The sequence below is a fragment of the Mobula birostris genome, chromosome 29 (assembly GCF_030028105.1).
Source record: "Mobula birostris isolate sMobBir1 chromosome 29, sMobBir1.hap1, whole genome shotgun sequence".
In the NCBI taxonomy this organism is placed as follows: domain Eukaryota; kingdom Metazoa; phylum Chordata; class Chondrichthyes; order Myliobatiformes; family Myliobatidae; genus Mobula; species Mobula birostris.
Window position 1 is genome coordinate 34,100,880 of NC_092398.1, and position 27,010 is coordinate 34,127,889.

Here is a 27,010-nt window from a genome sequence, read left to right on the forward strand (position 1 = left end):
AGGACACATCCCGCAGCGAGAGTCAGTGTGTACACAGGACACATCGGCAGCGAGAGTCAGTGTGTACACAGGGACACATCCCGCAGCGAGAGTCAGTGTGTACACAGGACACATCGGCAGCGAGAGTCAGTGTGTACACAGGACACATCTGCAGTGAGAGTCAGTGTGTACACAGGACACATCCCGCAGTGAGAGTCAGTGTGTACACAGGACACATCGGCAGCGAGAGTCAGTGTGTACACAGGACACATCCCGCAGCGAGAGTCAGTGTGTACACAGGACACATCGGCAGCGAGAGTCAGTGTGTACACAGGACACATCGGCAGCGAGAGTCAGTGTGTACACAGGACACATCTGCAGTGAGAGTCAGTGCATACGCAGGACACATCCCGCAGCGAGAGTCAGTGTGTACACAGGACACATCTGCAGTGAGAGTCAGTGCACACGCAGGACACATCCCCCAGCGAGAGTCAGTGTGTACACAGGACCCACCCTCCAGTGAGGGTCAGGGTGTGTGTGCGTGCTCGTGCTGCTTAGTGACCTAGGGAACTTAAACAGCCCCTTTCCCACAAATGAACCCCTCCAGGTTATGTCTGTCTCCCACCTCACGGGCAGTAACTGCAACCAAGCAGCCACCCCATGTGCAGGGAGAGAAAGGGGGGGGGGGAGAAGGAAGGGGGGGGAGAAGGAGGGAGGGGGGAGAAGGGGGGAGGGGGGAGGAGGAGGGAGCGGGGAGGGGGAAGAGGGGGGGAGGGGGGAGAGGGTAGAGAGGGGGTAGGGGGAGAGGGGGGAGAGAGAGGGGGAGAGGGGAGAGGGGGGAGAGAGAGGGGGAGAGGGGAGAGGGGGGAGAGAGGGGGGGAGGGGGGAGGGGGGAGAGAGAGGGGGAGAGGGGGAGGGGAGGGAGAGAGGGGGAGGGGGGGAGAGGGGGAGAGGGGGGAGAGAGAGGGAGAGGGGGGAGAGAGAGGGAGAGGGGGGAGAGAGAGGGAGAGGGGGGAGAGGGAGAGAGGGGGAGAGAGAGGGGTGTAGAGGGAGGGGGTGTGGGGGGGTAGAGAGGGGGTGTAGGGGGGATAGAGAGGGGGGGGGAGAGGGAGAGAGGGGAACCAACAGCCTGGAGGAAAGATCCCAGCCTGCTTGGGGACCAGGGGTTAGTGGGGTGCAGAGTAGACAGCAAGCCCCACAGTTCCTGGGACAGTGGCCATCTCACTTGATGACTAACTTGGTGGTGGCTGCCTCAGGCTGCTTGGCCGTGCCGGGGTCAGTGCTGGGGCTACTCCTGGGCTGACTGTACAGGAAGACGGCGGAGATGACAAGCCCGGCGCCCAGCGTGAAGTACAGGTCGAGGTGGAAACCGAACAGGTGGACGGAGGCAACAGTAGAGATGATGATGGAGACGGAGGCAGCGAAACCCTTGAGGATGTTGTCGGCGTACTTGACGACCATGGCCACCAGCAGGCCCCCGAAGGCCTGGTTGAAGATGACGGACCACACCAAGGGCGTGTAGGCGAAGAAGAAGCCTTTCTGGGCGATGGCGGGACCGTCCTTGGACATCATCGCCCCCAAACCCAGCAGCGTCCCAAACAGACCCAGCTGGATGTTGCGCAGCCAGATGGAGGCCGAGGTCCCCTTCAGGATGCGCTCGAAGTAGACGCCGGCAAAGCCCGAGGAGATGCAGGAGATCACCACAGCCAGCAGTCCCACCAGGTAGCTCTGGCCGGGTACCTGGTCTCGCCCCGCACTGCCCTCCTGCGTCACTTGTACAACACCAATCCCCAAGAAGAGGATGACCAGGGAGATCCACTGCAGCCGGCCCAGGGACTTCTTCAGCATCAGCACCGAGAACAGGGCAGTGGTGAGGATCTTAAACTGGTACAGGACCTGAGGGGGAGGCAGACGGAGCCACAGACTGAAGACAGATCAGTTTCCCCAACTCCACTCATCCACCCAAACGGAGCGCAGCCACCTCCCAGAGCCTCTCCCCCCACCTCTGCCACTACATGTGGGGAGTTATCATGCTCCCCATGTACTCCTGTGGTTTCCCCAGAAGCTCCCATTTCCTCCCGCACTCTTTCCTCATGATTGGAGGGCATCTTTCCATAGAGATCTCCAAATTCCTGACACCCTCCCACCCCAGCCCCTCCCAGCCACACTTCCTGAATTCCCACCCCCTCTCCAGCTCAACAACCCCCCAACGACCCCCAACTGCAAACCCAAGCAGGACAGAGCACAGGCAGAGCGATGGACTGGGGACCAGACTGTGTATCAAACCAGTGACAGAGCTCAGGCTGACTGGGGCAGAATGCAGACCCAGACCTGTGCCCGTGCAGACAACGCAAACCCATGCGGGCAGGGCACAGAGCAGTGCAGGACAGAGTGCAGACCACGCAGGAGAGTCTGGACAGGATGCAGACAAAATAGACTTGTATGGGAAAGAATGCAGACAAGGCACAGACACAGCCTGGACCCAGGAACAGCCTGCGTGGGACAGAGCATGCAACAGGGCTCACAGCGAGCGCGGACACGTGCTGACAGGATGGGCAGAGCGCGGACTTAAAGCAGATCTGCGTGGGACAGGATGCAGGCAGGTGCAGCTCACCTGGAAGGTGGCGGCCGGCAGGTTGGAGATGGCGATATACTGCAAGTTGTTCTGCAGGGTGTAGATGAGCGAGGGGATAGCCATCTTCAGCGTGTCCATGTAGTGAACGATGAGACTGTCATACAGATGCAGAGCCAACTCCTTCACGTTCCCTGGGGGGGGGGTTAAGATGCTGTTAGCATTTCACACAGTTGGGGGGGGTCACAATGCCACCAATACACCACGTGGTGGACGAGGCCATGGTGCTGTCATTGTACCGCGTGGTGGAGAGGGCGTCACAACACCCTCAGCGTACCGCAAGATGGGAGAGCGGATATTGCTGTGGGTGGTGGGGGAAGGGTGTACGACAGGACAGACCACTCCCCTGGGTCAGCAGATGTCGCCACGGGTGGGAGAGAAAGGGTGCGTGTTACAGCACTGACCTCTCCTCCCGACCAACAGACAGTGAAAGGATGTGTGTGTGTGTGTGTGTGTGTGTGTGTGTGTGTGTGTGTGTAGGGAGGGGAAGAGAGAACTGACCTCTGGACAGCAGATAGGGTGCAGATCTCACTATGTGTGTGAGAGAGGGGGTAGAGGGAACTGACCCCTCTGGACAGCAGCAGCAGAGAGGGAGTGGATCTCACTGTGTGTGTGAGAGAGGGGGCAGAGGGAACTGACCCCTCTGGACAGCAGCAGCAGAGAGGGAGTGGATCTCACTGTGTGTGTGAGAGACAGAGGGTGACAGAGGGGGTAGAGGGTGTGTGTGTGTGGTCATACTGACCCCTCTCTTCTGGAATGGCAGACGGGGAGCAGGTCTCACCATAGATGGCGAGCGGAAGGTGTATGACAGTGGGATGGGACGGTCTCGTACTGACCTCTCCTCTGGAACAGCAACAGCAGCAGGCAGGTGAGCAGCTTGAGGACCTCGACGGCCACCACGGCAGAGGTGGTGAAGAAACGGTCGCCTGGCACGGTGCGCACATAGCGAATACAGAGGATGACTGAAGCATTCTGGATCACCAGCACCACCAGGCACGTGTACTTCAGCCTATCGTTCGCTGTGGGGGCAGAACAGACAACGTGTATCAGACAGGGACCAAAAACCCCCCGTCCCCTAGTGAAACATTCCCCACCCCCATCTGAGCCCTGTTCCACTACCACCCCAGACAGGGCAGAAATTTAATCCCTGCCTGGCCCCCAAAATATTCTCGCGTTCCCAAAATGTGAATGGGATTCCAGTTAATCCCTTCTCCCACGCCATTCCCGACTCAACGGAAATGAAGCAGGGTCTCCACCGTTTATTCATTGCCGCCTGACCTGCTGAGTTCCTCCAGCATTCTGTATGCGTTTAATTCTCTTCTGCCTGTGTCCCTCTATTCACGCAGGTTGGAGAGCAAGGGATTTAAAAAATGAGCTTTCGCAGGATTGTGGATTTGTTTGGCAGCACAGGAGGCCTCACACAAGGGCAAGGCAAGTCGAGCGGCCACTGTGTGAGTGGGCCGGTGTTAGAGTGGGGAGACCTTGGCGAGGTATGTATCTAGTAATTTTCTTCTTCATTCTTCAACTGTTACTGCAGTGAGAATGACTCTGGGGGCTGTGTTGTGCTCCTTGTGCGAGATGTGGGAATTCCGGGAGACCTCCAGCCTCCCCAACAACCACATCTGCACCAGCTGCAACTCCGCATTAAATGCGTTAAGGAGAAGATGACGGCGCGACGGCAGCGCGCGCGGCCACTTCAGTGATGATATTTGTTATTTGTCATGTAGGGGACCGTGCACAGTTCTGATTTGATGGAGACAGGCGTGAGAGCACAGCGGAACATCTGGAAAATTTCTGAAATGCCCGCTTCGCTGCCGCTGCTACCGTGTGGTAACCGGAATCTCCGGAGCAGAAGGCCCTGAATCCTCGGCTTTGCGTGTTTCAGCGGCCGGGGCGAGCTCGAAGGCGCTCGGCAGAGGATGGCGCTCGGGAGGCTGTATCAGAGAGGCTGGTCGGAAGCTCGGAGTTTTCGGACAGATGGACTCAGAGTCGGCTGCTTCCAAGGTATCGGCAAGTTGACGGTGCCTGGAGGTTTATGGCAGGGAGTTTCTCCCTTTTGCCGCCTGCTATCGGAGACTCGGGAGTCGATTGACTCAGGACTTTGAGACTTTTTGTTTTACTGTGCCCATGGTCTGTTCTTTATCAAATTATGGTATTGCTTTGCACTGCTGTAACTATATGTCATAATTATGTGGTTCTGTTAGTGTTAGTCTTTGGTCTGTCTTGTTTTCTGTGATATCACTCCGGAGAAACACCGTATCATTTCTTAATGCATGAATGCATTTCTAAATGACAATAAAAGAGAACTGAGTGTTCTCATAATCTAATCTGAACTGGAGCTGCAGCTCGATGGCTTTCCACTCATACGGGAAACTGGGGAGGTGCTAAATAGGAGCTAGTCAACCCTGGGCTGCAGGAGGCGGGTAACTGGGTGGCTGTCAGGAGAGGGAAAGGGAATGAATGGGCAGCCACTGCTGTTCCATGGTGTGCTGCCTCCCAGGGACGTCTCAGATTGGGTTCACGCCATTCTAAAGGGGAAGGGTGAGCAGCCAGAAGTCTTGACACCAATGGTATAGATGGGAAAAGGGAGAAGAGCCTGAAGAGAGAATATCGGGAGTTAGGCAGTAAGCTGAAAAGCAGGACCCGCAGGGTAGGAATCTCAGGATTTCTGCCCGTGCATCGCACCAGTAAGGGTAAGAATAGGATGATGTGGGAAAACAATGTGTGGCTGACACACTGGTGCAGGGGGCAGGGGGCAGGGGGCAGGGGGTCATTGGGACGTCTTCTGCGATGTACGGCCTGTACCAAAAGGGACTGGTTACACCTAAACCCAAGGGGAACCAAAATCCTTGCAGGCAGGTTTGCTGGAGCTGTTGGGGAGGGTTTAAACTAATTTGGCAGGGGGGTGGGAATAGGGCTGTTGGTTTACAAGCAGAGGCAGTGGGTAGTGAGACTGACAGGAAGAACAGGCAGATAATAGGGCAAAATTATAGTCAATGGGATGAGTTCTAATGTAAAAGGGGGACAAAATTGAAAAAGGTGATGAATACAGGACTGAAGGTGTTATATTTGAATGCACGCAGTATATGGAATAAGATCTTGCAGAACTTTAGAGAATGGCAGATCTCTAACTTAGAAAGAAATGACTCAAGATCAGACGATGTAGAGTTCTTGTGGGCCGAGTTAAGAAAGTGCAAGTGTGAAAAAAACAGGTATCTGAACAGTAGCCAGATTTCAAAGGGAGACAGAAAAGGCACATCAGAAGGGCAACATTTTGATAGTCACTGGGGATTTCAATATGCAAGCAGATTGGGAAAATCAGGTTGGTGGTGGATTCGAAGAAAGGGAACTTGTAGAATGGCTTTTCATAGCAGTTTGTGGTTGAGCCCACGAGGGAGAAGGCAATTTCATAAGAGACCATAAGACACAGGAGCTGAATCAGAACATTTGGCCCATCGAGTCTGCTCCGCTATTCAATCATGTCTGACCCTTTTTCCCGCACACCCCAGCCTTCTCCCTGTAACTTTTGATGCCGTATCCTATCAAGAATCCATCAACCTTTGCCTTACATACACCCAACGACCCGGCCTCCACAGTTGCCTGTGGTAATAAATTCCACAAATTTACCACCCTCTGGCTAAAGGAATTTCTCCACATCTGTTTTAAATGGACGCTCCTTTACCCTGACACTGTGCCCTCTTGTCCTAGACTCTCCCACCATGGGAAACATCATTTCCACATCCACTCTGTCTGGGCTTTTCAACATTCAAAAGGTTTCATTGAGATCCCCCCCACTCATCCTTCTAAGTTCCAGTGAGTACCGACCCAGAGTTATCAAACGTTCCTCGTATCATAACCCTTTCGTTCCTGGAATCATCCTTGTGAACCACCCCTGGACGCTCTCCAATGCCAGCACATCTTTTCTTCGATGAGGAACCCAGAACCGTTCACAATACTCAAGGTGAGGCCTCATCAATGCCTCATAAAGCCTTGTCCTTGTATTCTAGACCTCTTGAAATGAATGCTAGCATTGCATTTGCCTTCCTCACCACCGACTCAACCTGCAAGTTAATCTTTAGGGTGTTCTGCACAAGGACTCCCAGGTCTTTTTGCATGACCATGAATTTTCCAACACTGTATTTCATTTGCCACTTTCTCGGCCGTTCTCCTAATCTGTCTACGCCCTTTTGTAGTTGTACCTGTTTCCTCAACACTACCTGCCCCTCCACCAATCTTCGTATCATCTGCAAACTTGGCAACAAAGCCATCTACTCCATCATCTAAATCATTTATATACAGCATGAAATTAAGTGGTCCCAACACTGACCCCTGCGGAACACCACTTGTCACTGGCAGCCAACCAGAAAAGGATCCTTTTATTCTCACTCACTGCCTCCTACCAATCAGCCAATGCTCTAACCATGCCAAGAACTTTCCTGTAATACCATGGGCTCTTAACTTCGTAAGCAGCCTCATGTGTGGTACCTTGTCAAAGGCCTTCTGAAAGTCGAAATATACAACATCCACTGCATCCCCTTTATCTACCCCACTATTCAAAGAATTCCAACAGGTTCATCAGGAACCATTTTCCCTGAAGAAAACCATGCTGACTTTGTGCTATCTTCTCCTGTGTCACCAAGTACTCCATAACCTCATCTTTAATAACTGTCTCCATCATCTTCCCAAACACTGAGGTCAGGCTAACTGGTCCATAATTTCCTTTCAGCCGCCTTCCTCCATTCTTAAAGAGTGGAGTGACATTTGCAACTTTCCAGTCCTCCAGCACCAGAGTCCAATCATTTCTGAAAGATTATTACTAATGCCTCCACAATCTCTATCACTACCACTTTCAAAATCCTTGAGAGCAGTTTATCTGGTCCAGGTGACTTAACAGAAAACCCAAGGTGCAAAGGGATATGGAAGTCTTTGGAGAGGATTCCCTATTTGCAGGTTGAGTCAGTAGTGAGGAAGGCAAATACAACGTAAGCCATCATTTCAAAAGAGAATTAGAATATAAAAGGAAGGATGTAAAGCTGATTCTTTATAAGGTACTGATGAGGCCTCACTTGGGAATACTGTGAACAGTTTTTGGCCCCTTATTGAAGAAAGGACTTGCTGACATTGGAGAGGGTTGTAAGAATTATTCTGGGAATGAAAGGGTTAACATGATAGTGTTTGACAGCTGTGGGCAAGTACTCAGTGAAATTTAGAAGAATGAGGGGGGTTCTCATTGAAACCTATCGAACGTTGAAAGACCTCGATAGACTGGACATGGAGAGGACATGGTGGGAGAGCCTCGGACCAGAGGGCACAGCCTCAGAACGGAGAGGTATCCATTTGGAACGGAGATGAGGAGGGATTTCTTTAGCCAGAGGGTGGTGAATCTGAGGAATTCAACACCACTGGCAGCTGTGGAGATCAGGCCACTGGCTGCATTTAAGGCAGAAGTCGAAAGCTGCTTGATTAGCCAGGATATGAAAGGTTGCGGGAAGAAGACAGAAGAATCAGGTGGACAGGGAAATGTTTCAGCCATGATGAAATGGCAAAGCAGAGACGACGGGTCGAATAGCTTAATGGTTCTTATGGTTTCATCCCCCACATTCTGAAGGTTTGGCTGCACCCCTCTTAAATGTGGCCACCACCACACCAGGTGGCATACTGCAGACACACGACACATCTCATTCAAACTTCCCCCTCTCACCTCAAGTGTGTGCCCGCTAGAATTCTCATTTCAACCCTGGGATACAGATGTTGTCTACCCCGTCCGTGCCTCTGATCACTTTAAAATTTATTGATTTAGCAACACAACATGGAGTCAGTACTTCCGACCTTTGGAGCCTTGCTGTCCCAGCAATTTCACAACCCATACCGGCCCTAACCTAATCACAAACACTTTACAACGACCCATTAACCTACCTGGCGCGTCTTTGGACTGTGGGGGGAAAACAGAGAACCCGCGAGAAACCCACACGGTCCGGGGACAGGACGTACACAGACTCCTTGTGGAACAGCGCCCGAGTTGAACACCCAACTCCGGAACACCCCAAGCCGTAATAGCTCCGCCACCATGGTTCCATCCGTCAGATCTCCCCTCAGCGTCTGCTGCCCCAGGGAATACAATCCCAGCTCTCCAAAACACCATGGTTCCATCCGTCAGATCTCCCCTCAGCGTCTGCTGCCCCAGGGAATACAATCCCAGCTCTCCAAAACACCATGGTTCCATCCGTCAGATCTCCTCTCAGCGTCTGCTGCCCCAGGGAATACAATCCCAGCTCTCCAAAACACCATGGTTCCATCCGTCAGATCTCCCCTCAGCGTCTGCTGCCCCAGGGAATACAATCCCAGCTCTCCAAAACACCATGGTTCCATCCGTCAGATCTCCTCTCAGCGTCTGTTGCCCCAGGGAATACAATCCCAGCTCTCCAAAACACCATGGTTCCATCCGTCAGATCTCCCCTCAGCGTCTGCTGCCCCAGGGAATACAATCCCAGCTCTCCAAAACACCAGGGTTCCATCCGTCAGATCTCCCCTCAGTGTCTGTTGCCCCAGGGAATACAATCCCAGCTCTCCAAAACACCATGATTCCATCCGTCAGATCTCCCCTCAGCCTCTGCTGCCCCAGGGAATACAATCCCAGCTCTCCAAAACACCATGGTTCCATCTGTCAGATCCCTCAGCCTCTGCTGCCCCAGGGAATACAATCCCAGCTCTCCAATCCAGGCAGCATCCCCTCAGCCTCTGCAGCCCCAGAGAATACAATCCCAGCTCTCTAATCCACACAGCGTCCCGGTAAACCTCTGCAGCCCCAGAGAATACAATCCCAGCTCTCCAATCCAGGCAGCGTCCCGGTAAACCTCTGCAGCCCCAGGGAATACAATCCCAGCTCTCCAATCCAGGCAGCGTCCTCTGCTGTGCCCTCTCCAAAGCCTCCACGCCCTTCTTGTGATGCGGTGACCAGGGATATGCTACTCCTTGAGTAAGTGGATCACCTCACACTTGGACACGCCCCACCTTTCAAACACCCTGTATACCATCTCCTCTCCAGCAGTGGTCTGAGCCCAGCCCCAGCACCTCCACTACCCGGTCGTCCTTCAAACCCACAGCACCAAAACAGGCCCTTTGGCCCATCTAGTCTGTACCAGATTGTTATTCTGCCTAGTCCCATAACCTGCACCTGGACCGTAGCCCTCCCTTTCAAACTCCTCTCAAATGTTGAACTCAAACCCGCACGCACCACTACCCCCTGACCGTTTGGTCCACACACACACACCATCATGAGGAGGGAGTGAAGAATCTGGAGTACTGTGTTCAGTTTTGGTCACCAAATTACAGGAAGGATATAAATAAGGTTGAAAGAGTGCAGAGAAGGTTTACAAGGATGTTGCCGGGACTTGAGAAACTCAGTTACAGAGAAAGGTTGAATAGGTTGGGACTTTATTTCCTGGATCGTAGAAGAATGAGGGGAGATTTGATAGAGGTATATAAAATTATGATGGGTATAGATAGAGTGAATGCAAGCAGGCTTTTTCCACTGAGGCAAGGGGAGAAAAAAAACCAGAGGACATGGGTTTAGGGTGAGGGGGGAAAAGTTTAAAGGGAACATTAGGGGGGGCTTCTTCACACAGAGAGTGGTGAGAGTATGGAATGAGCTACCAGACGAGGTGGTAAATGCTGGTTCTTTTTTAACATTTAAGAATAAATTGGACAGATACATAGATGGGAGGTGTATGGAGGGATATGGTCCGTGTGCAGGTCAGTGGGACTAGGCAGAAAATGGTTCGGCACAGCCAAGAAGGGCCAAAAGGCCTGTTTCTGTGCTGTAGTTTCTATGGTTTCTAATACTTGCTTCCCTGAACCATCACCTCGAGTTCCAGTCTCCCCCAACCTCAGTGGAAAAACGCCTGCTTGCATTTACCCTATCTATACCCCTCATATGACTATCAAATCTGCTATGTTGCAGGGAATAAAGTCCGAGCCAAAGGAGATGGGGGAGATCTTAACTGGATTTTTTTTGCATCTGTATTTACTTGGGCGATGTTGACAGAGACACAGAGTTGACAGATGTGGGGCAAAGCAGCAGCGAGGTCATGGACCCTACATAGTTTACAGAAGAGGAGGTGCTTGCTGTCTTGAGGGAAATTAGGCCGAATAAATCCCCAGGGCCTGACAAGGTGTTCCCTTGGACTCTGTGGGAGGCAAGTGCAGAAATTTCATGGGCCCTAATACAGATATTTAGCTACAGTGAGGTGCAGGAGTTTTGGAGATAGCTAGTGTTGTTCAGCTGTTTAAGAAAGGCTCGAAAAATAAGCTGGGAAATCATAGGCTGGTGAGCCTGACATTTGTACTAGGTAAGTTACTGGAAAGTATTCTAACGGACTGGGTATATAAATATTTGGATAGACAGGGATAGCCAACATGGTTTAGTGTGTGGTAGGTTGTATCTAATCAAATTAAGAGTTTTTAAAGAAAGTTATCATGAAAGTTGATGAAGACAAGGCAGTGGATGTTGTCTAGTAAATTACATTGGACATTGGCTTTGCAACAGAAGCCAGAGTGGTAGTAGATGGTTGCCTCTCTGACTGGAGGCCTGTAACTAGTGGTGTGCTGTAGGAATTGGTGCTGGGTCCATTATTGTTTGTTATCTGTTTTGTTGGCCAGAAGAAACTATATTATGCAATTAGTGGATTTGACGAACCAAGGACAGGGGAAGTAGGCAAACCAGTCGTCTTTGTTCCCCCCCTATTTTGTGGATTCTGAAGAACTGATCCTTGTTCTTGGATAACCTAATCAGGGCAATTAAATGAGGACACAAGGAGCTTCAGGTAATGACCTGCTAAACCTGAGACCATTCTCGGAGGAATAGCTACTTATTATGCCAGACCTATCAAAGGAGCAATCTGTAATCGCATTAGACTCTGCCTCATTTAACTGGGTTGGACCAATCAGAGTTGAGGGACACAAATACACAAGGCGGGGGTGGGCAGAACCATGAAACACTGTTGGCTGTAGCCCTGTACATCGGCCAGTAAGGAGGTGACCCAGGTAGGTCAGGTGAATTTCAGCCAATGGGATGGAGATCCACAGTTCAATTGATGAGGAACACTATAAGAGTCAGGAGCTCCAAATACACAGGGGCGATAACTCTCCAGCAACCAGAGACCAACCGTCGCCTATAAGGAGACCCCCTGGGCACGTGGAGATTGGGACCACAGGGAACGCCTGGGCAGCGTGGACTTTTTCCTGGGTAATACCTTTTCTCTTCATTGACTGTTGATGGAGGGCCAGGGTTTCTAGTGGGGTGCTCACAGGTAGTTAGTTTGTGAACCCATGTGCTTCTGAGTTGAGACAATAAGTTGCTTGTCGGTAAATACAGATTCTCTGTGCCTCACCGATCATTACTACAAGGGGTGATTCTTGTAACAGAATTGGTGTTCCTGGTGGGGGCTCGAGGTAAAATCTCTTTGTTCAGCCGGAGACTCCAGTCGGAGCACATGGGTGAGGTACTGAGAGATCTAGGGCTGGGTACTTAGCGTTTACTAACCCAGGCTGAAGAATTCAGGAAATTTGCAAGTCGGAAGGACTTGGATTGTTGTGATTGGAGGGGATACCTCCAGAAATAGGTGTTGGTGGAGCGGCCGCGATATGGGGAGCTTGCTGGTCACTCTGGCTGTGGAGGGGAAACTGGTGGGGACGCTCTGTGAAAAATCGCCCAGTGGAAACTGTCGGGCAGGAAGTTTAAACAATTACAGAAACCGGTTCCGGTTGGGTTTACTTGAGGATTTGAGAGAATTTTGACAGAATGCCAAGGCAGAACAGCACAGGTTAGAAACAGAAAATGAATGTCTGCATAAAGCAGAAGCCGAAGGAGTGAGGTTACAACAGGAACCTCTAGAATATCAGCATAACGCAGACGCCGAGCGAGAGGTTAGGAGAACACAAAAGGCTCCAACAGGAGGTAGAAACCTTTAGAGAAAGGGTTACTGATTTACAGGGTCAGAGAGGTATGCACTTGATGCTGATGAGCCAGTTTCAGTCGAAGTGTGAGAAATTACTTAAAGGGGAAAGTAAACTAGAGGAAGCAGCTGAACCAGTGAAGGATGAAGTGGAGGGATTAAGGAAACAGTGCAGGGATTTAAAGACGGCTATGACTGTGATTCAGAAATCAGCACAGGTAAGGAAGAGTAACACAGGCAGTCATGTAAAGTGTTTGAAGCACATTCAAAAGCTGCAGGACCAACTTGCTGCACAACGAGGAATAGTATGTGCTTTTGGATCTGGCAACGGGGAGGAAGGTGAATATGGAGACATTGATTGGCATGATTTAGCAGATGAAGCTACCAGATGCGGTTACAATAAATACAGAGCACCATTTCCCGAGGAACACCCACCAACGGGAGCCGGTGCCACCGTCCGCACGACTGGCACCCCCAGTTACTATCAGAGAGGGGGGAACGAACCAGAACCAGAATATAACACACACACCATTGGGGGTACAGCGGCTTAGCGATATTGCTGAGAATATTGAAACGTGCGTGCTCGCAGACGATCCTCGACAGCTTTTCCAAGCAACTAGTCATCACAGAGCAATACATGGCCTAGGTGACTCCGAGGAAAGGAAATTAATTTAAATGTGTGTATATACACTCAGATATACAACATGGTGGGGGAACAAGTGAGGAATTAAAGAACACAACATTGACTGTAATGGGTGTTAACAGAGGGGACCCTGTAGGCGCAATGGCAAATGTTACCAGAGGAGAGGTGAACATCCCACTGCATTTGCATCCCGTTTATGGACAGTGTTCCAAGGGGTGTATAGAACAGCATTAGAGTAGGACCATTTAGAACCAGAGGCCTCAAATAGATGGCTGAGGATACCGGTGTCTCACTGTACCGATGAATCTAACAAAGCATTGGAAATGTTTGATCCTTCCGAACCCACACACATTGAGGCATGGGTACTGGGGAAAATGAGTAGAGCGTGGGGAAAGGAGATACAAAGACCAACTAAACCCTCTAATGGGAAGGTGATGCCTATGAAAAGTGACACAACTGCCTGGAGAATTGAGGGTTGGGGACCCACCCCGGGGGTGTCCCTGCCACACTATCAAGGGGCAGGGAAGGGCAGAGGAAATGGAATGAACTGAAAGCAGAGTAATTAAATGCTGTAACTGTGGTCAAGAGGGACACATTAAGAGAGAGCGTCAAAACCTGAGACAAGAAAGAGCAGAGCAATGTGGTTTGCCCTTGGAGGGGCCAGAAAGACGGAGCCCACAAAAATAACATGGTGGAGACATCACCATCCAGGGAATTGTACCCCGAGCCTCAGTGACAGTGGCAGGCCTCACCAACGTGGGTGGGTGACACAAGATGGGACGACACCGGAAGACTCTAGTGAGTGGTAGGGTTGGAGGCCGCCCTGTTACCTTTTTATGGGACACTGGAGGATCCCAAACCACCGTCAACACCGCTAATGTGAATAGCACAAATTGGAAGATATCGGGTAAAATTATCCTCACAGGGCATTCACAGGTGGGACGTATGAGTTTCCCATTGGAAGTAAGGATAGGAGACATAACTTTGGAACATTCAACAGTGTTGGTGGAATTACCCAGGGAGTGGAGCAGGAACATATACTCGGGAGTGATTATATGGCCAAAGTTTAGAGCCAGTTAACTGTATGACTTGGCAGATGCCAACTGGCATGAATAACATAACCACATGCAGATCTAGCAGGAGACTGTCAGGATAAAATTTGCCCCATGGGTGAAATGTGAATAAAACCGGAGGAGATGAGCAACGGTCAGAAGGTGCAGCAAATTACCGCACAGAACTCGGGGGCATTTGCAAGGCACAAGCATGACTGTGGAAGGATGGCTGGCAGTGTGTGTGTACAAGGTCCAGACCCCAAACCACAGAAGCAAAAAGCAGAGGAAGATGTAGGCAGGGAACACAGAGTTAGGTACAAGGGGTACTGAGTGAGGCCAGTAGCCTCCACTAATAACTCACCCACATGGCCAGTGAGGAAACCAGGTGGTAGTTGGAGGTTGACAATAGACTATCGACAGCTGAATAAAGCAATTCCGTTAACAGCCCCAAATGTAGCAACTCACCCAGAGACACTGGTCAAACAGAATGAAAGAGCGCAATGGTTCAGTTTTAGACATAAATAATCGATTTTGGTCTATCCCACTAGAAAGAGAGTGTCAATACATTTACCTTTCAGGGACATGGACTGCCCTACCACAGGGGTTCAATAATTCCCCGTCTATATTTCACCAGCACTTCGGGGAAGGGTTAAAATGTTTTTCAAAGCCCATGTGCTTGGTACAATACGTAGATAATCTACTCCTGCAGTCTGAAACCAGGCTGAAACATTATCAGTTAATGCTGGAACTGTTGCAATTATTACAAGCATTGGGACTAAAGGCAAACCCTTAAAAGCACAAGTGATGAAACAAGAAGTTAGTTATTTGAGAATGATCTTGACACCAGGAAAAAGAGAAATTGACAAGCAAAGATATGAAACTGCCAAGACCCGAAAGGGCCGTGGTCTTTTCTGGGGCCGGTAGGGATCACTTTGATGGATTTTCCACTGCAGCTCCTTTAACAGAGTTACTGAGAAAGAATGTGGCGTGGGGATGGAAATGAGAACATTCCCAGATCTTCACAGACCTGAAGCAAGCGTCGGCCGCTGCGTCTGCTCTGAAAACCCAACCAGACTGAGCCATTTTCATTGAAGGTGGTGACAACTGATACCACCCTATGGGCAGTGCTGTTACAGGAGGCGCATGGGAAGTTAAGACCCGTAGCGTACGCATCGCGCATTCTCTCACCAGTAGAACAGGGGTATACTGTATGTGAAAAACACCTGTTAGCGGTTTTCTGGATGGTACAATATTCCGCCGACATAGTGGGACTTAATCCACTGACAATACTGAGAGAACACACCCCCATACAATTACTGTTAGATGGAAGGACTAAAGATGGGTCAGTAAGCCAAAACAGAATCGCCAGATGGACATTGCTGTTGCAAGGAAGAAATATCAGTGTGAAGCGAGTAAACACTACCTCAATGTTAGCCGGTAACCTGGTGTACCAAGGAAGAGAACACGAGTGTCAGGTTATGAGAGCAAATGATCCCAAGGGCCCATTTGTATCAAAACAAAAAGGAGGGGGTGGAAGGAGATCAGAAGATGGGGACAGGACATATCAAGGGGGTGATTTTCAGTTCCCTCATCCTGAGGAGTTTTGTCAAAAACTCAAAGGAAAAGGAAAATAAGTCAATGCTTGTCTCTCCTATCCTGAAACAAAATTGGGTGAGGAAAGATGACTGCTTGAGCCCAAAGACAATTGGGAGTCCAGATTGGATGGTCTAGAACAGCAGTCCCCAACCACCGGGCCGCGAGGGAACGATATGATTTGGCGATACGAGTCAGCTGCACCTTTCCTCGCTCCCTGTCACGCTCTGTTGAGCTTGAACGCACACGAGGTCATTACCCGCGCGTCATCCATGTCAGCGCAGGAAGGAGATCAACTCCTTGAGCTTGCAAATGACGGCGGGCTGAAAAGTCTGTTTGACATAACATCTCTGCCGGCATTCGGGATCAAAGTCAAGGCTGAATATCCTGAGATAGCCACGAAAGCACTGAAAACGTTGCTTCCATTTCCAATATATCTCTGCAATGAATGCAGTGAAAACTAAATTGCGGAATAGACTGGACATAAGGAACCCCCTTCGAGTATCGCTGTCTCCCATCACCCCTCGATGGGACCGTCTTGTTGCAGGAAAACAAGCCCAGGGCTCCCACTGATTCAGCGATATTGGTGTGTTGCAATGATTTTATATGTTCATACGGGGAAAATATGTGCTGTGAGTTTAATATCCAAACGTTACTTAAAATGTTATGATGCTATTGACTTACTTATATAACTATATAACAGTTACAGCACGGAAACAGGCCATCTCGTCCCTTCTAGTCCGTGCCGAACGCTACTCTCACCTAGTCCCACTGACCTGCACTCAGCCCATAACCCTCCATTCCTTTCCTGTCCATATGCCTATCCAATTTTTCTTTAAATAATAATATAGAACCTGCCTCTACCACTTCTACTGGAAGTTCGTTCAACACTTACTTCAAGCTCGCCTGTCCTCCCCTGATAATTGACTTCTCACTATATTCAAGCGAGGAAAATATGCGCTGTGTTTAATATTAAATTCGTTAGATAAACCCTTTTAGAAATGAAATTGAGTGTATTAGCCACTTATCACCTATATTCCGGTCATGATTAACAACCACTCCCCCGAACAGACTCGCCAAAAATGATTTGTAGAAAAAAATCGGCACATTCACGCATGCGCACACAGGTGCCCGTGCAAGGCTTCATGGTCATTGTAGTCTTTCTCGGGGTAAACACAACGTATTTGTCCGTTGGCAACCCTAACCCACCCGTCTGCAAGAATATTGTCAATATTAACTGGTCCACAGAGCAAAAAGGGTTGGGGACCCCTGGTCTAGAAAAACAAATAGAAAATATGGACTTAAAATAATTAAAGATTTAAACTGGAAAATAAGAGCAAAAATTACCCTTGTGAGTTACAGGTTTAATACACGATGAAGAGGGTAATATCTATTGCTGCAATGGAACTAACCCCGACTGGAGCCATTGTCAAACTCACCCCAGAGCCAGTACAGCGGACAAATACGTCAACAATGAGGTCGATGCGTGAAAAACACTCAGCGGACATGGTAAAGCAGGCTAACAGAGGAGAAATGGAGGACTCAGATTTGTATTATACTGGGGGAGATGGCTTGACACAAATGGACAAAACCCTAGGTATTCCGGAAGGTACAGAGGTACGATTCCTATGCAGTAAAGTTCTAGAGGTGTTGTTATTCAGTATCCCAGAGCGGATCATCATAGTCAGTCTGTGAACAGCCTTCAGGTAATGACGGCCGTGGTAAGATTACAGTTCTGTGGGATCACACTCATGTCAATATTGAGTGGGGCAGTCATCCACACCAGAGGTAAATTGACTGGGTGGTCACCCCAAACAATTCTCAAAAGTTGTAAACTGCCCACAGAGAAATGTAGTTACACGGAGAGAGTAGAATGGGGAAAAGGTTTTGTCAGGGTCCAGCCTCTTTCCAGGTTTTCAAAACTATTAGGAAAATCACTACTCCATAACCTCAAGTAACTGAAATGACACCAGAGCCTAAATGTAGTGAGGCCCAGCGTGATACAAACGGTGTGAGAACATACAGGGGAATTGGTCACTTTGGTACCGGGGTACCAGCACGTGCAGGTAATCTTTAAATCTAACTGAAATAACGGTCCCTGACCTACAATGGAACGATTATTTACTCACCTTCTTGGGAGGCAACTAAGCAGCAGTGAGTCTAAGCCTGTTAAAAGTAGAAGGAAAAGAGAACTATTGCAGTTAGTGGGACAGGTTATGCATCGGGGTAGCAAAAGTCAACACCGTAGGTATAGCAGGATTAGAAACCCAGATACAGTCACTCTGGCAGAAAATAAGGGATATTACTGGAGAAAATGATCAAGATCAGGTACAATCAGATTGGTAGAGATGCATCCCAGGTAACTCTGGATGCAGTTAAATTTCTGAAACCCCTTCAAGATACAACGAATCTGATTATTGACCGCATGGACCTCACGTCTAAGGAGATGCATAAAACTGAGATCTGTGCTGCATAGGCTAGTTGGTTGCTTACCATGATTGGCACTAGTTTATTACAACTTGATGCACATTAAGTACCAAACTGGGTCTCAGATGAGCAGCTTGGAGAATGGGTTGGAGAAAGGGTGGCATTGTGTCAAATTAGAGGTCTTACAGTAACCAGAGTACTGGGTACCTGTGACGATGGTAAAGGAAGCTTCTATGTCGCAGCAGTATTCCACATTCCCCGACATGGAAATAATTCAACCTACCCTTTGAAAAGGGTTGGCAAATATCATGGGAATACACGGATATCCTTAAGTAACCCAACACATGTTATCGTTATGAATGGTATTGGGAAAGGGACAAATCTATCAAGGAGCCCACTGGTCTTGTCCAGAAGAAATTACGAATCTGCAATGTAGAAATTGTGGTTTCAGTACCTCTGAAAATTGTTCATTGTCTATTTTGCCTGTGAATAATCAGTCTTTCTTACAATATGTATTGGTGGGACAGACAACAGGGGCCACAAGTTACGCCAAGGGATGGAAACAATGCTCTTTGGAAAGTCACAATGTCACCATAGGGAATGTGACTTGAGATCTGACCACTGGAGGACTAACGTTGCCTCAGCCAGCCGGAGACGCAGTAGCGAAGGAGAACTTCAAGATCCAACGTACTGATACAGAGAGTGTCTGTGGGACTGAGCGGCCACCAATTCCTCACTTGCCTGCAATCTGGACACGTGTTGCAGTGGAGGGGAGATGGACCAAACACAATAAAGTTATTAAAGTACATGCTAGTAAGGGAAATGAAATAGTGAGTGACCAGGGCTTTTGGAGGAAGTTTTGGAATTGGGGAACAAATGATCAAATACACGTGTGGTTATACAAGTATCACATGCTGCTGTCCTACTAATTTTATGTACCCTGATCATTGTATTGCTCAATGTATATCAACTGAGTAGGTGAAACGCTGAAATAATGAAAGGAAAAAAATCGCAGATCACACACAAAATGCTGGAAAAAAAGCACAGTTGATGTTTTGGGCTGAAACCCTTCAAGCAGGACAAAAATTGAGGATAATGCTTTCATGGAACAGCAAAGACGACTATCAGTATAAAGTGGGTGAATTCAGTTAGTAAATGTTAAATTATTTATAGAACGTTAACTGTCCTCTCCAGCACACCTACTGGGGTTCTGAGTGAGAGAAGGCTAATGATCCTAAATCTCTCTGGGTCAAGAGGAGAGAGATGTTAGCCAGAAGGAACTACAGTACAGTGTGCAAGTAGTGGGTCTGACAAATCAAGGACAGGGGAAATAGGCAAACCAGTTGTCTTTGTTCTCACCCCCCCGCCCCCCCGCCACACCCCCATCTCATGTACTCTGAGCTGATTCTTGCCCCGGGGATAATCTAGTCACAGCAATTGACACAAGGAGCTTCAGGTAATGCTAAACCGGAGACCATTCTCTGATGAACAGCTACTTACTATGTAAAATGCCAGACCTACCCAGAAAGCAATCTCATTTGACTCTCACTGGGTTGGATCAGTCACAGTCGAAAACACAAGGCTGGGATGGGCAGAGCCAGGAATCACTGTTGGCTGTAGCCCTGTACACCGCCCAGTAAGGAGGTGACCCAGGTAGGTCAGGTGAACTTCAGCCAATGGGATGGAGATCCACAGTTCAATTGGTGAGGAACACTATAAGAGTCAGGAGCTCCAAATACGCAGGAGCGATAACTCTCCAGCAACCAGAGACCAACCATTGCGGATAAGGAGGACCCCACAGACACATGGAGATTGGGACCAAGAGGAATGCCTGGCCAGCATGGATTTTTTCCCCCTGGAAAATACCTTTTCTCTTTATTGACTGTTGATGGAGGGTCAGGGTTTCTAGTGGGGTGCTCACAGGTAGTTAGTTTGTGAACCCACGTGCTTTTTAGTTGAGACAATAAGTTGCTTGTCGGTAAATACAGATTCTCTGTGCCTCACTGATTATTACTATAAGGGGTGATTCTTGAAACAGTATCAATGATTAGGATAATGGGTGGAAGACACCAAGATGGTGGATGTAGTGGACAGCAAGGAAAACTATGCAAACACGAAAAAATCTGCAGATGCTGGAATTTCAAGCAACACACATCAAAGTTTCTGGTGAACGCAGCAGGCCAGGCAGCACCTCTAGGAAGAGGTACAGTCGACGTTTCAGGCCGAGACCCTTCGTCAGGACTAACTGACAGAAGAGCTAGTAAGAGATTTGAAAGTGGGAGAGGGAGGAGGAGATCCAGAATGACAGGAGAAGACAGGAGGGGGAGGGATGAAGCTAAGAGCTGGACAGGTGATTGGCAAAAGGGATATGAGAGGACCATGGGATGGGAGGCCTAGTGAGAAAGAAAGGGGGAGGGGGGAAAGCCCAGAAGATGGGGAAAGAGTATGGTGAGAGGGACAGAGGGAGAAAAAGGAGAGGAAAAATAAATAATAACCGATGGGGTACGAAGGGGAGGGGGGGCATTAACGGAAGTTAATGCCATCAGGTTGGAGGCTACCCAGACGGAATATAAGGTGTTGTTCCTCCAACCTGAGTGTGGCTTCATCTTGACCGTAGAGGAGGCCGTGGATAGACATATCAGAATGGGAATGGGACGTTCAAGGAAAACTATCAAAGGATCTATCAACAGGATCTGGACCAGCTAGAAAAATGGGCTGAAAATTGTCATTGTCAGTCCTGCTGAAGGGTTTTGACCCAAAACATCAACAGTACTCTTTTCCATAGATACTGCCTGGCCTGCTGAGTTCCTCCAGCATTTTGTGTGTGTTGATCGGAAAAATGTTAGATTGAATTTAACGCAGACAAGAGGCTCTCCCTCAAAGACTTTGGAAGGACAAACCAGGGTAGACCTTACACAGTAAGGGGGTGAGCACTGAGGAGTGCGGTAGAACAAAGGGATCTGGGACACAGTTCCATAATTCTGTCACAGGTAGATAGGGCCATAAGGAAAGCTCTTGGCACTTTGGCCTTCATAAATCAATGTACTGAGCACAGGAGATGTTGAAGTTGAACAAGACACTGGGGAGGCCTAATTTGGAATACTGTGTGCAGTTTTGGTCACCTACCTACAGGAAAGATGTAAATAAGGTTGAAAGAGTGCAGGGAAAAATTACAAGTAAGTTGCTGGAACTTGTGGACCTGAGTTATAGGGAAAGATTGAATAGGTTAGAACTTTATTTCCTAGAACATAGAAGATTGAGGAAGATTTGATACAGGTATACAAAATTATAAAGGGTATAGAGTATAGATAGGGTAAATGCAAGCAGGCTTTTTACACTGAGGCTGGGTGGGACTAAAACTACAGGTCATGGGTTAAAAGTTTAAGGGGAACATGAGGGAGATTCTCTTCACTCAGAGGATGGAGAGTGGGGAATGAGCTGCTAGCACAAATGGTGGATGCCGGTTTGATGTCAACACAGGAGAAATTTGTACGGGTATATAGGTGGAAGGAGAATGGAGGGCTGTCGTTTGGGTGCAGGTCAATGGGACTCGGCAGTTTAATGGTTTGGTATGGACCAGATGGGCTGTTTTCTGTCCTGTAGTGTTTGATTTCCTTTAACTCAGGTTCTCAAACCCCAGCAACATCCCTCTGCTCTTTCAACCTTATTGATTGATAACCTTCCTGTAGGCTGACCAGAATAGCACACAATACTCCAAATGAGGCCTTATAAACTTCAACATAACATCAGAACTCTTGCACCTGACCGTGGGGGTGTGTGTGATGGCTTGTGTCTTCATACAGCTAGTCTTACTTAGCTGCATTTGGCCCAAGTCCCTGTCCAGAGTATCTTCTAAATGTAATTTACATGCCCACGGAGACCACTTCCTCAGTCAGCTCACTTCATACACTCACCCCCCTCTTGTCAAATTACTCACTCTTTGGCTCCCCTGTGAGCCTCTCCACCAGACAGGCCAAAGGGCCTGTTTTGTTTTGAGCTGTGGCCTTTGGCTTTAACACCAACTTGTGCAATTGGATCCTGGTTTCCTTCAGTCTGGCCACAGCGACTGCTCCATGATCTCCATACAGCGTTACGGGAGGCTCAGCGTAGCTCCAATGCCATATTCAAGTTCGCCGATGACATCCCCCTTCTCCAGCCCTGTATCTCTTTCACTGATCAACTTCCCTCCTCCCAGCTTCACCTATCACCTTGGGGTTCTTCCTCCTCTCTCTCCTTCTTTTCTCCAGTCCTGATGAAGAGCCTCAGCCTGAACCATTGACTGTACTCTTTTCCGGAGATGCCGAGTTCCTCCAGCACCGCGCGTGTGCGTGCGTGTGTGCACGCGCGCGTGTGCTTGGATTTCCAGCATCTGCAGATCTTCTCGTTTGTGATCCAACCCTTTACTCAATGTCAGCAAGACCAAGGAGTCGATGACAGACTTGAGAAGGAAACCAGGGGTCTGTGAGCCAGGCCTCATTGGAAAAAGCAGAGGTGGGGGGGGTCAGCGACCTTAAACTCCTTGGTGTCGTTACTTCAGAGGACTTGTCCTGGACCCAGCATGCAAGTGCAGTTACGAAGAGAGCACAACTTTGGAGTTGACAGAGATTCTGCACGTCATCTGAAACTTTCACAAGGTTGCTCTGCTCCCCAGCACCTCAGGGTCGTGCCATTAACAGTGTACTGTCTCTTTACATTTGATCTCCCCAAATGCAACACTTCTCATTTGGCTGGGGTTAAGACTCCATTCACTCTATGCTTTTTGCCAGTCCTCTCCACTATCCACAACTTCACCAGTCTTTGTGTCATCTGTAAACTTACTAAGCATCTACATTCATTTATACACATCACAGACACCAGAGATCCCTGCGGAACACCACTATTCACAGGCTCCCAGCTCCGATAAGTCCCTACGACCACCACCCTGGTCTTCTATGAACAAGCCAGGTTTGCATTCAAACAGTCAATCGAGGAAGCAGAGAGGCCACAGAAGGACTTGTACAGAGTAGGAGAAAGGGCAAAGAAATGGCAGATGGAATACAGTACTGGGAAGTGTATGGCCATGCACTTTGGTAGAAGAAATAAAAGGGTTGAGTGTTTTCTAAAACTCTGAGGTGCGAAGGGAACTGGGAGTCTGGGCCTGTACTCATAGGACCTCAGAAGAATGAGGAGGGATCTCACCAAAACTCATTGAACGGTAAAGGGCCTCGATAGAGTGGATGTGAAAGGATGTTTCCTATAGTGGTGGAGTCTAGGACCAGAGGATACAACCTCAGAATAGATGGATATCCATTTACAACAGAGGTGAGGAGGAATTTCTTCAGCCAGAGGGTGGTGGATCTGTGGAATTCATTGCCACGGACCGATCTGGAGGACAAGTCGTTGGGTGTATTTAAGACAGAGGTTGAGAGATTCTCGATTGGTCAGGGCACGAAGGAATACAGGGAGAAAGCAGATCGGGGTTGAGGGAAATGGATCAGCCATTGTGAAATGGTGGAGCAGGCTCGATGGGCCACACAGCCCAAGTCTGATCCCTCTTAGTCTTCCGGATGAGCCTCCCATGAGGGACCTTGTCAAATGACTTACGTGGACAACAGCCACACCTCTAACTTCATCAATCGCCCTCGTCGCCTCCTCGGATAAACTCGATGCAATTATTAAGTCTTAATTATTAATGACTTTCCTATTTGCCAAGGATATTTCATGGCCTCTGCTGGTTTTCTCAACTCCTTCCCACATTCTTTTCTGGCTTTGTTCTACTCCGCCCTGAGCAGGTCACATTCCGAGATGTGTCGCAAGTAATTAGTGCTAATGTGCCATTGGTGCCAGAACACATGAGAATCCTTTAGTTTCAGTACTGTCCCTCCTGGAGTTGGACTACCTACAGATTGACTTAAGAAATCTTCCTGAAAACACCTAGCTAGTTCCGCCCAGGCTAGGTCTCTTGCACTAAGGACGTCCCAGTCAGTTTTGGGGAAGTTGAAGTCACTCATGACAATAACCCTATTGCTTGTTACACCTTTCCCCAAACTGCAGGGAGCTGTAAGCTTCGTCAGCTCTCTCACGACACTTTCAAGGACCGATGTCTCAAAAAGACAGCGTCCATCGTTAAGGACCCCCATCCCCCGGCTCACGCCCTCTTCTCATCGCCACCCTCAGGAAGGAGGCGCAGAAACCTGAAGGAACACACTCAACTATTTAGGAACAGCAACTTCCCCCCACTCCAATTTGATTTCTAAACGGACTTCGAACCTATCACCACTTCTTTTATCGGCACATACTTACTGTCATTCAGTTTTATCTATTAATATACATTGCATTGTACTGCTGCCAGAAAGACAAATTTCATGATGTATGGCGGCCTATATTAATCTGTTTTATCATTTCGTACATTATTCTTGCACCGAATTGCACATTGTTAAATTGTTTATGTACTTTATTTTTATTATATTTATTATAGCAGTGCTTTTAAATGTTGTAACAAAATAATTTCCCACTCAGGATCAATAAAGTATTTATTATTATAGGAAACCAGACTCTGCATATCTATTCCTCAGCAACCTGGCAGTAGTGGGTGGGGACACAGTGACAGCATCTTTCCGATTTTTGATACACTCAGCGAAGCTCTCTATATTGTGTCCCCCACAGAGTGAAGGAGGAACGATAGAGAGGAGAACACCACAAAGAATAGTAGGCCATTTGGCCCATTGCGCCTGCTATCCCAATCAGCAACTTAACGACAGCACAAAAACACAGGCCCTTCGGCCCACCAGTCCATGCTGACCTGGCCTTCTGCCCAGGGCCATCCACTGGCACTTGGAACACGTCCTTCCGATCCATGCACCCATTTCTGAAGTGTGACAGCAGAACCTCACACTCCTCCCGCTGGCAGCTCGTTCCACAGCTTCTCAACTCCGGAGCACTCGCCAAACTTTCCCCACAAGCCGCTGACCGACCAGAACATCCCCACACTAAGTTCGCCTCACCCGGGAATGCTTGCTGCCGGACACGGAACGCATCCTCATGCCTCGGGCCACATCAACTGATCTCGCCCATCCGGCACCCCAGTCACTCCACGTCGACAGCCTCTCAGGGCCCCACGCAGCCCCGTGACGCTTCCCGCAATGGGTCCCGCGACCCCCTGACCCCTCTCACAGGGTCCCGCGACCCGCCCTGACCCCTCCCCACCGTCCCTCTCCTCCAGTTACCTGTCGACTTCGGGGCCGGGGTCTCCTCAGTGCGCTGCGCGTTGTTGCTCTCCTCGGCCGCAGCCATGTTCCCCACTTGACGCCGCCGCTCTAACTGCTTTGTGCCGGACGCCCGCCGCTCCGCCACGCCACGTCACGCCCCGTCCCTTCACGCCACGCTGAGGCACCAAGCGCCCGTAGCGCCCCCCGCCGTCCGGGAGGAACAACCGCACTCTGGTCCTCCCACTTGCTCCACAGCGCCCCCCGCCGTCCGGGAGGAACAACCGCACTCTGGTCCTCCCACTTGCTCCACAGCGCCCCCCGCCGTCCGGGAGGAACAACCGCACTCTGGTCCTCCCACGTGCTCCGCAGTGCACCCCCCCCTCCGAGCGGAACAACAACAACTCGTCGGAATCCACGTCATCAAAAACGCCGACACGCGCAAGACTAACCTGGAGGAACGAGCCGACAGAATACCGCGCCACAACGTCCCCGCATCGTGAACGAAGCGGAGCCAGGAGGAGGACGGAGCGCCGCGACCGGCAAACCCGCATTGCAGCGCTGCCGCGGCCCGGCGCACCGCACAGCTGACAGAGTCACCCGAACGTACGCGCACCGCGTGTCGCGGAGTCAACGCGTCGGCAACACGCTGGTGCAGCAGCGCCACCTGCAGCCCGGCGGACCGCCGGCGGGTCCGGGCATTCCCACGGCCATTCGGCCGGAGAGAGGCGATCGGAACAGAATTAGGCCATAGGGATGATTTATTATATCTCTCAGCCCTATTCTCTTGCCTTCTCCCTGTAACCGTTCTCGTCCTGATTAATCAAGTACCTGTAAAACTTCGCCTTAAATACACCCACGTCTTGGCCTCCAGATTCACCACCTTCTGCTAAAGAAACTCCTCCTCATCTCTGTTCTCATTGGACGTCCCCAATCTGGTCCAAGACTCACCCACTCCAGTAAACATAACCTCCGCCTCCAAGTCCGGGCCTTTTAATATTTAACAGGTTTCAATGAGATTTTCTTCCTCCCCCATCCCCACTATTTTCCTAAACTCCAGCAAGTAAAGGCCGAGAGCCATCTAGAACCATTCTCGTGAATCTCCTCTGGACCCTCTCCAAAGCCAACAGACAGATGAGGGGCAAAGAACTGCTCACAATATTCCAGTATAGTCTAACTAAAGCCTCAGCACTACACCCTTGCTTTTGTACGCTACTCCTCGCAAATGAATGCTAACATCGCGCTTATCTTCCTTACCAATGCCTCAGCCTGCAATTTAACACTTAGGGAATCCCAACATATAGTGCACAAAACAGTGAAGAAACTCAGCGAGTCAGACAGCATCCGTAGAAATATAGACGTTCCGGGCCGAGACCTTTTTTTTCGAGTTTTAAGGACTCCTAAGTCCCTTTGCACCTCTGATTTCTGAATTTGCTCCCCGTTCAGAAAATAATCTAGCGTTCAACAGGTGGGTTGGTAAACTATGAGATGATTACTTGATTATCCTAATTAATTATGAGACACAGGATCAGATGCATGTAATAGTT

The 27,010-nt window shown here is 49.4% G+C and overlaps 1 protein-coding gene across 2 annotated transcripts; it reads right to left on the reverse strand.

Moving 5' to 3' along the window:
- Positions 1 to 910: 910 nt before the first annotated feature.
- On the reverse strand, positions 911 to 26,093 carry slc35a2 (solute carrier family 35 member 2). 2 transcript variants are annotated; one of them, XM_072246215.1, is made up of 4 exons: positions 25,916 to 26,093; positions 3,448 to 3,630; positions 2,594 to 2,745; positions 911 to 1,875 (listed from the first exon to the last, which is right to left on the reverse strand). In XM_072246215.1, the coding sequence occupies exons 1-4, from the start codon at positions 25,959 to 25,961 to the stop codon at positions 1,201 to 1,203; spliced, it is 1,056 nt and encodes a 351-aa protein (XP_072102316.1). In that variant the 5' UTR covers positions 25,962 to 26,093; the 3' UTR covers positions 911 to 1,200. The 2 variants fall into 2 exon arrangements, with proteins under 2 accessions (XP_072102316.1, XP_072102315.1); XM_072246214.1 differs by lacking the exon at positions 25,916 to 26,093 and adding an exon at positions 25,485 to 25,633 and having other exon boundaries at positions 914 to 1,875.
- Between the last annotated feature and the right edge of the window lie 917 nt (positions 26,094 to 27,010).

Bases quoted from the DNA above. Each gene is read 5' to 3' on its own strand.
- slc35a2 (XM_072246214.1), bottom strand. From the start codon at position 25,551: ATGGCTGCGGCCGAGGAGAGCAACAACGCGCAGCGCACTGAGGAGACC. The intron at 3,631-25,484 runs GTAACTGGAGGA...CTGCCCCCACAG, and splicing joins CCCGGCCCCGAAGTCGACAG to CGAACGATAGGCTGAAGTAC. The intron at 2,746-3,447 runs GTCAGTACGAGA...CCCCCCCCCCAG, and splicing joins GTTGCTGTTCCAGAGGAGAG to GGAACGTGAAGGAGTTGGCT.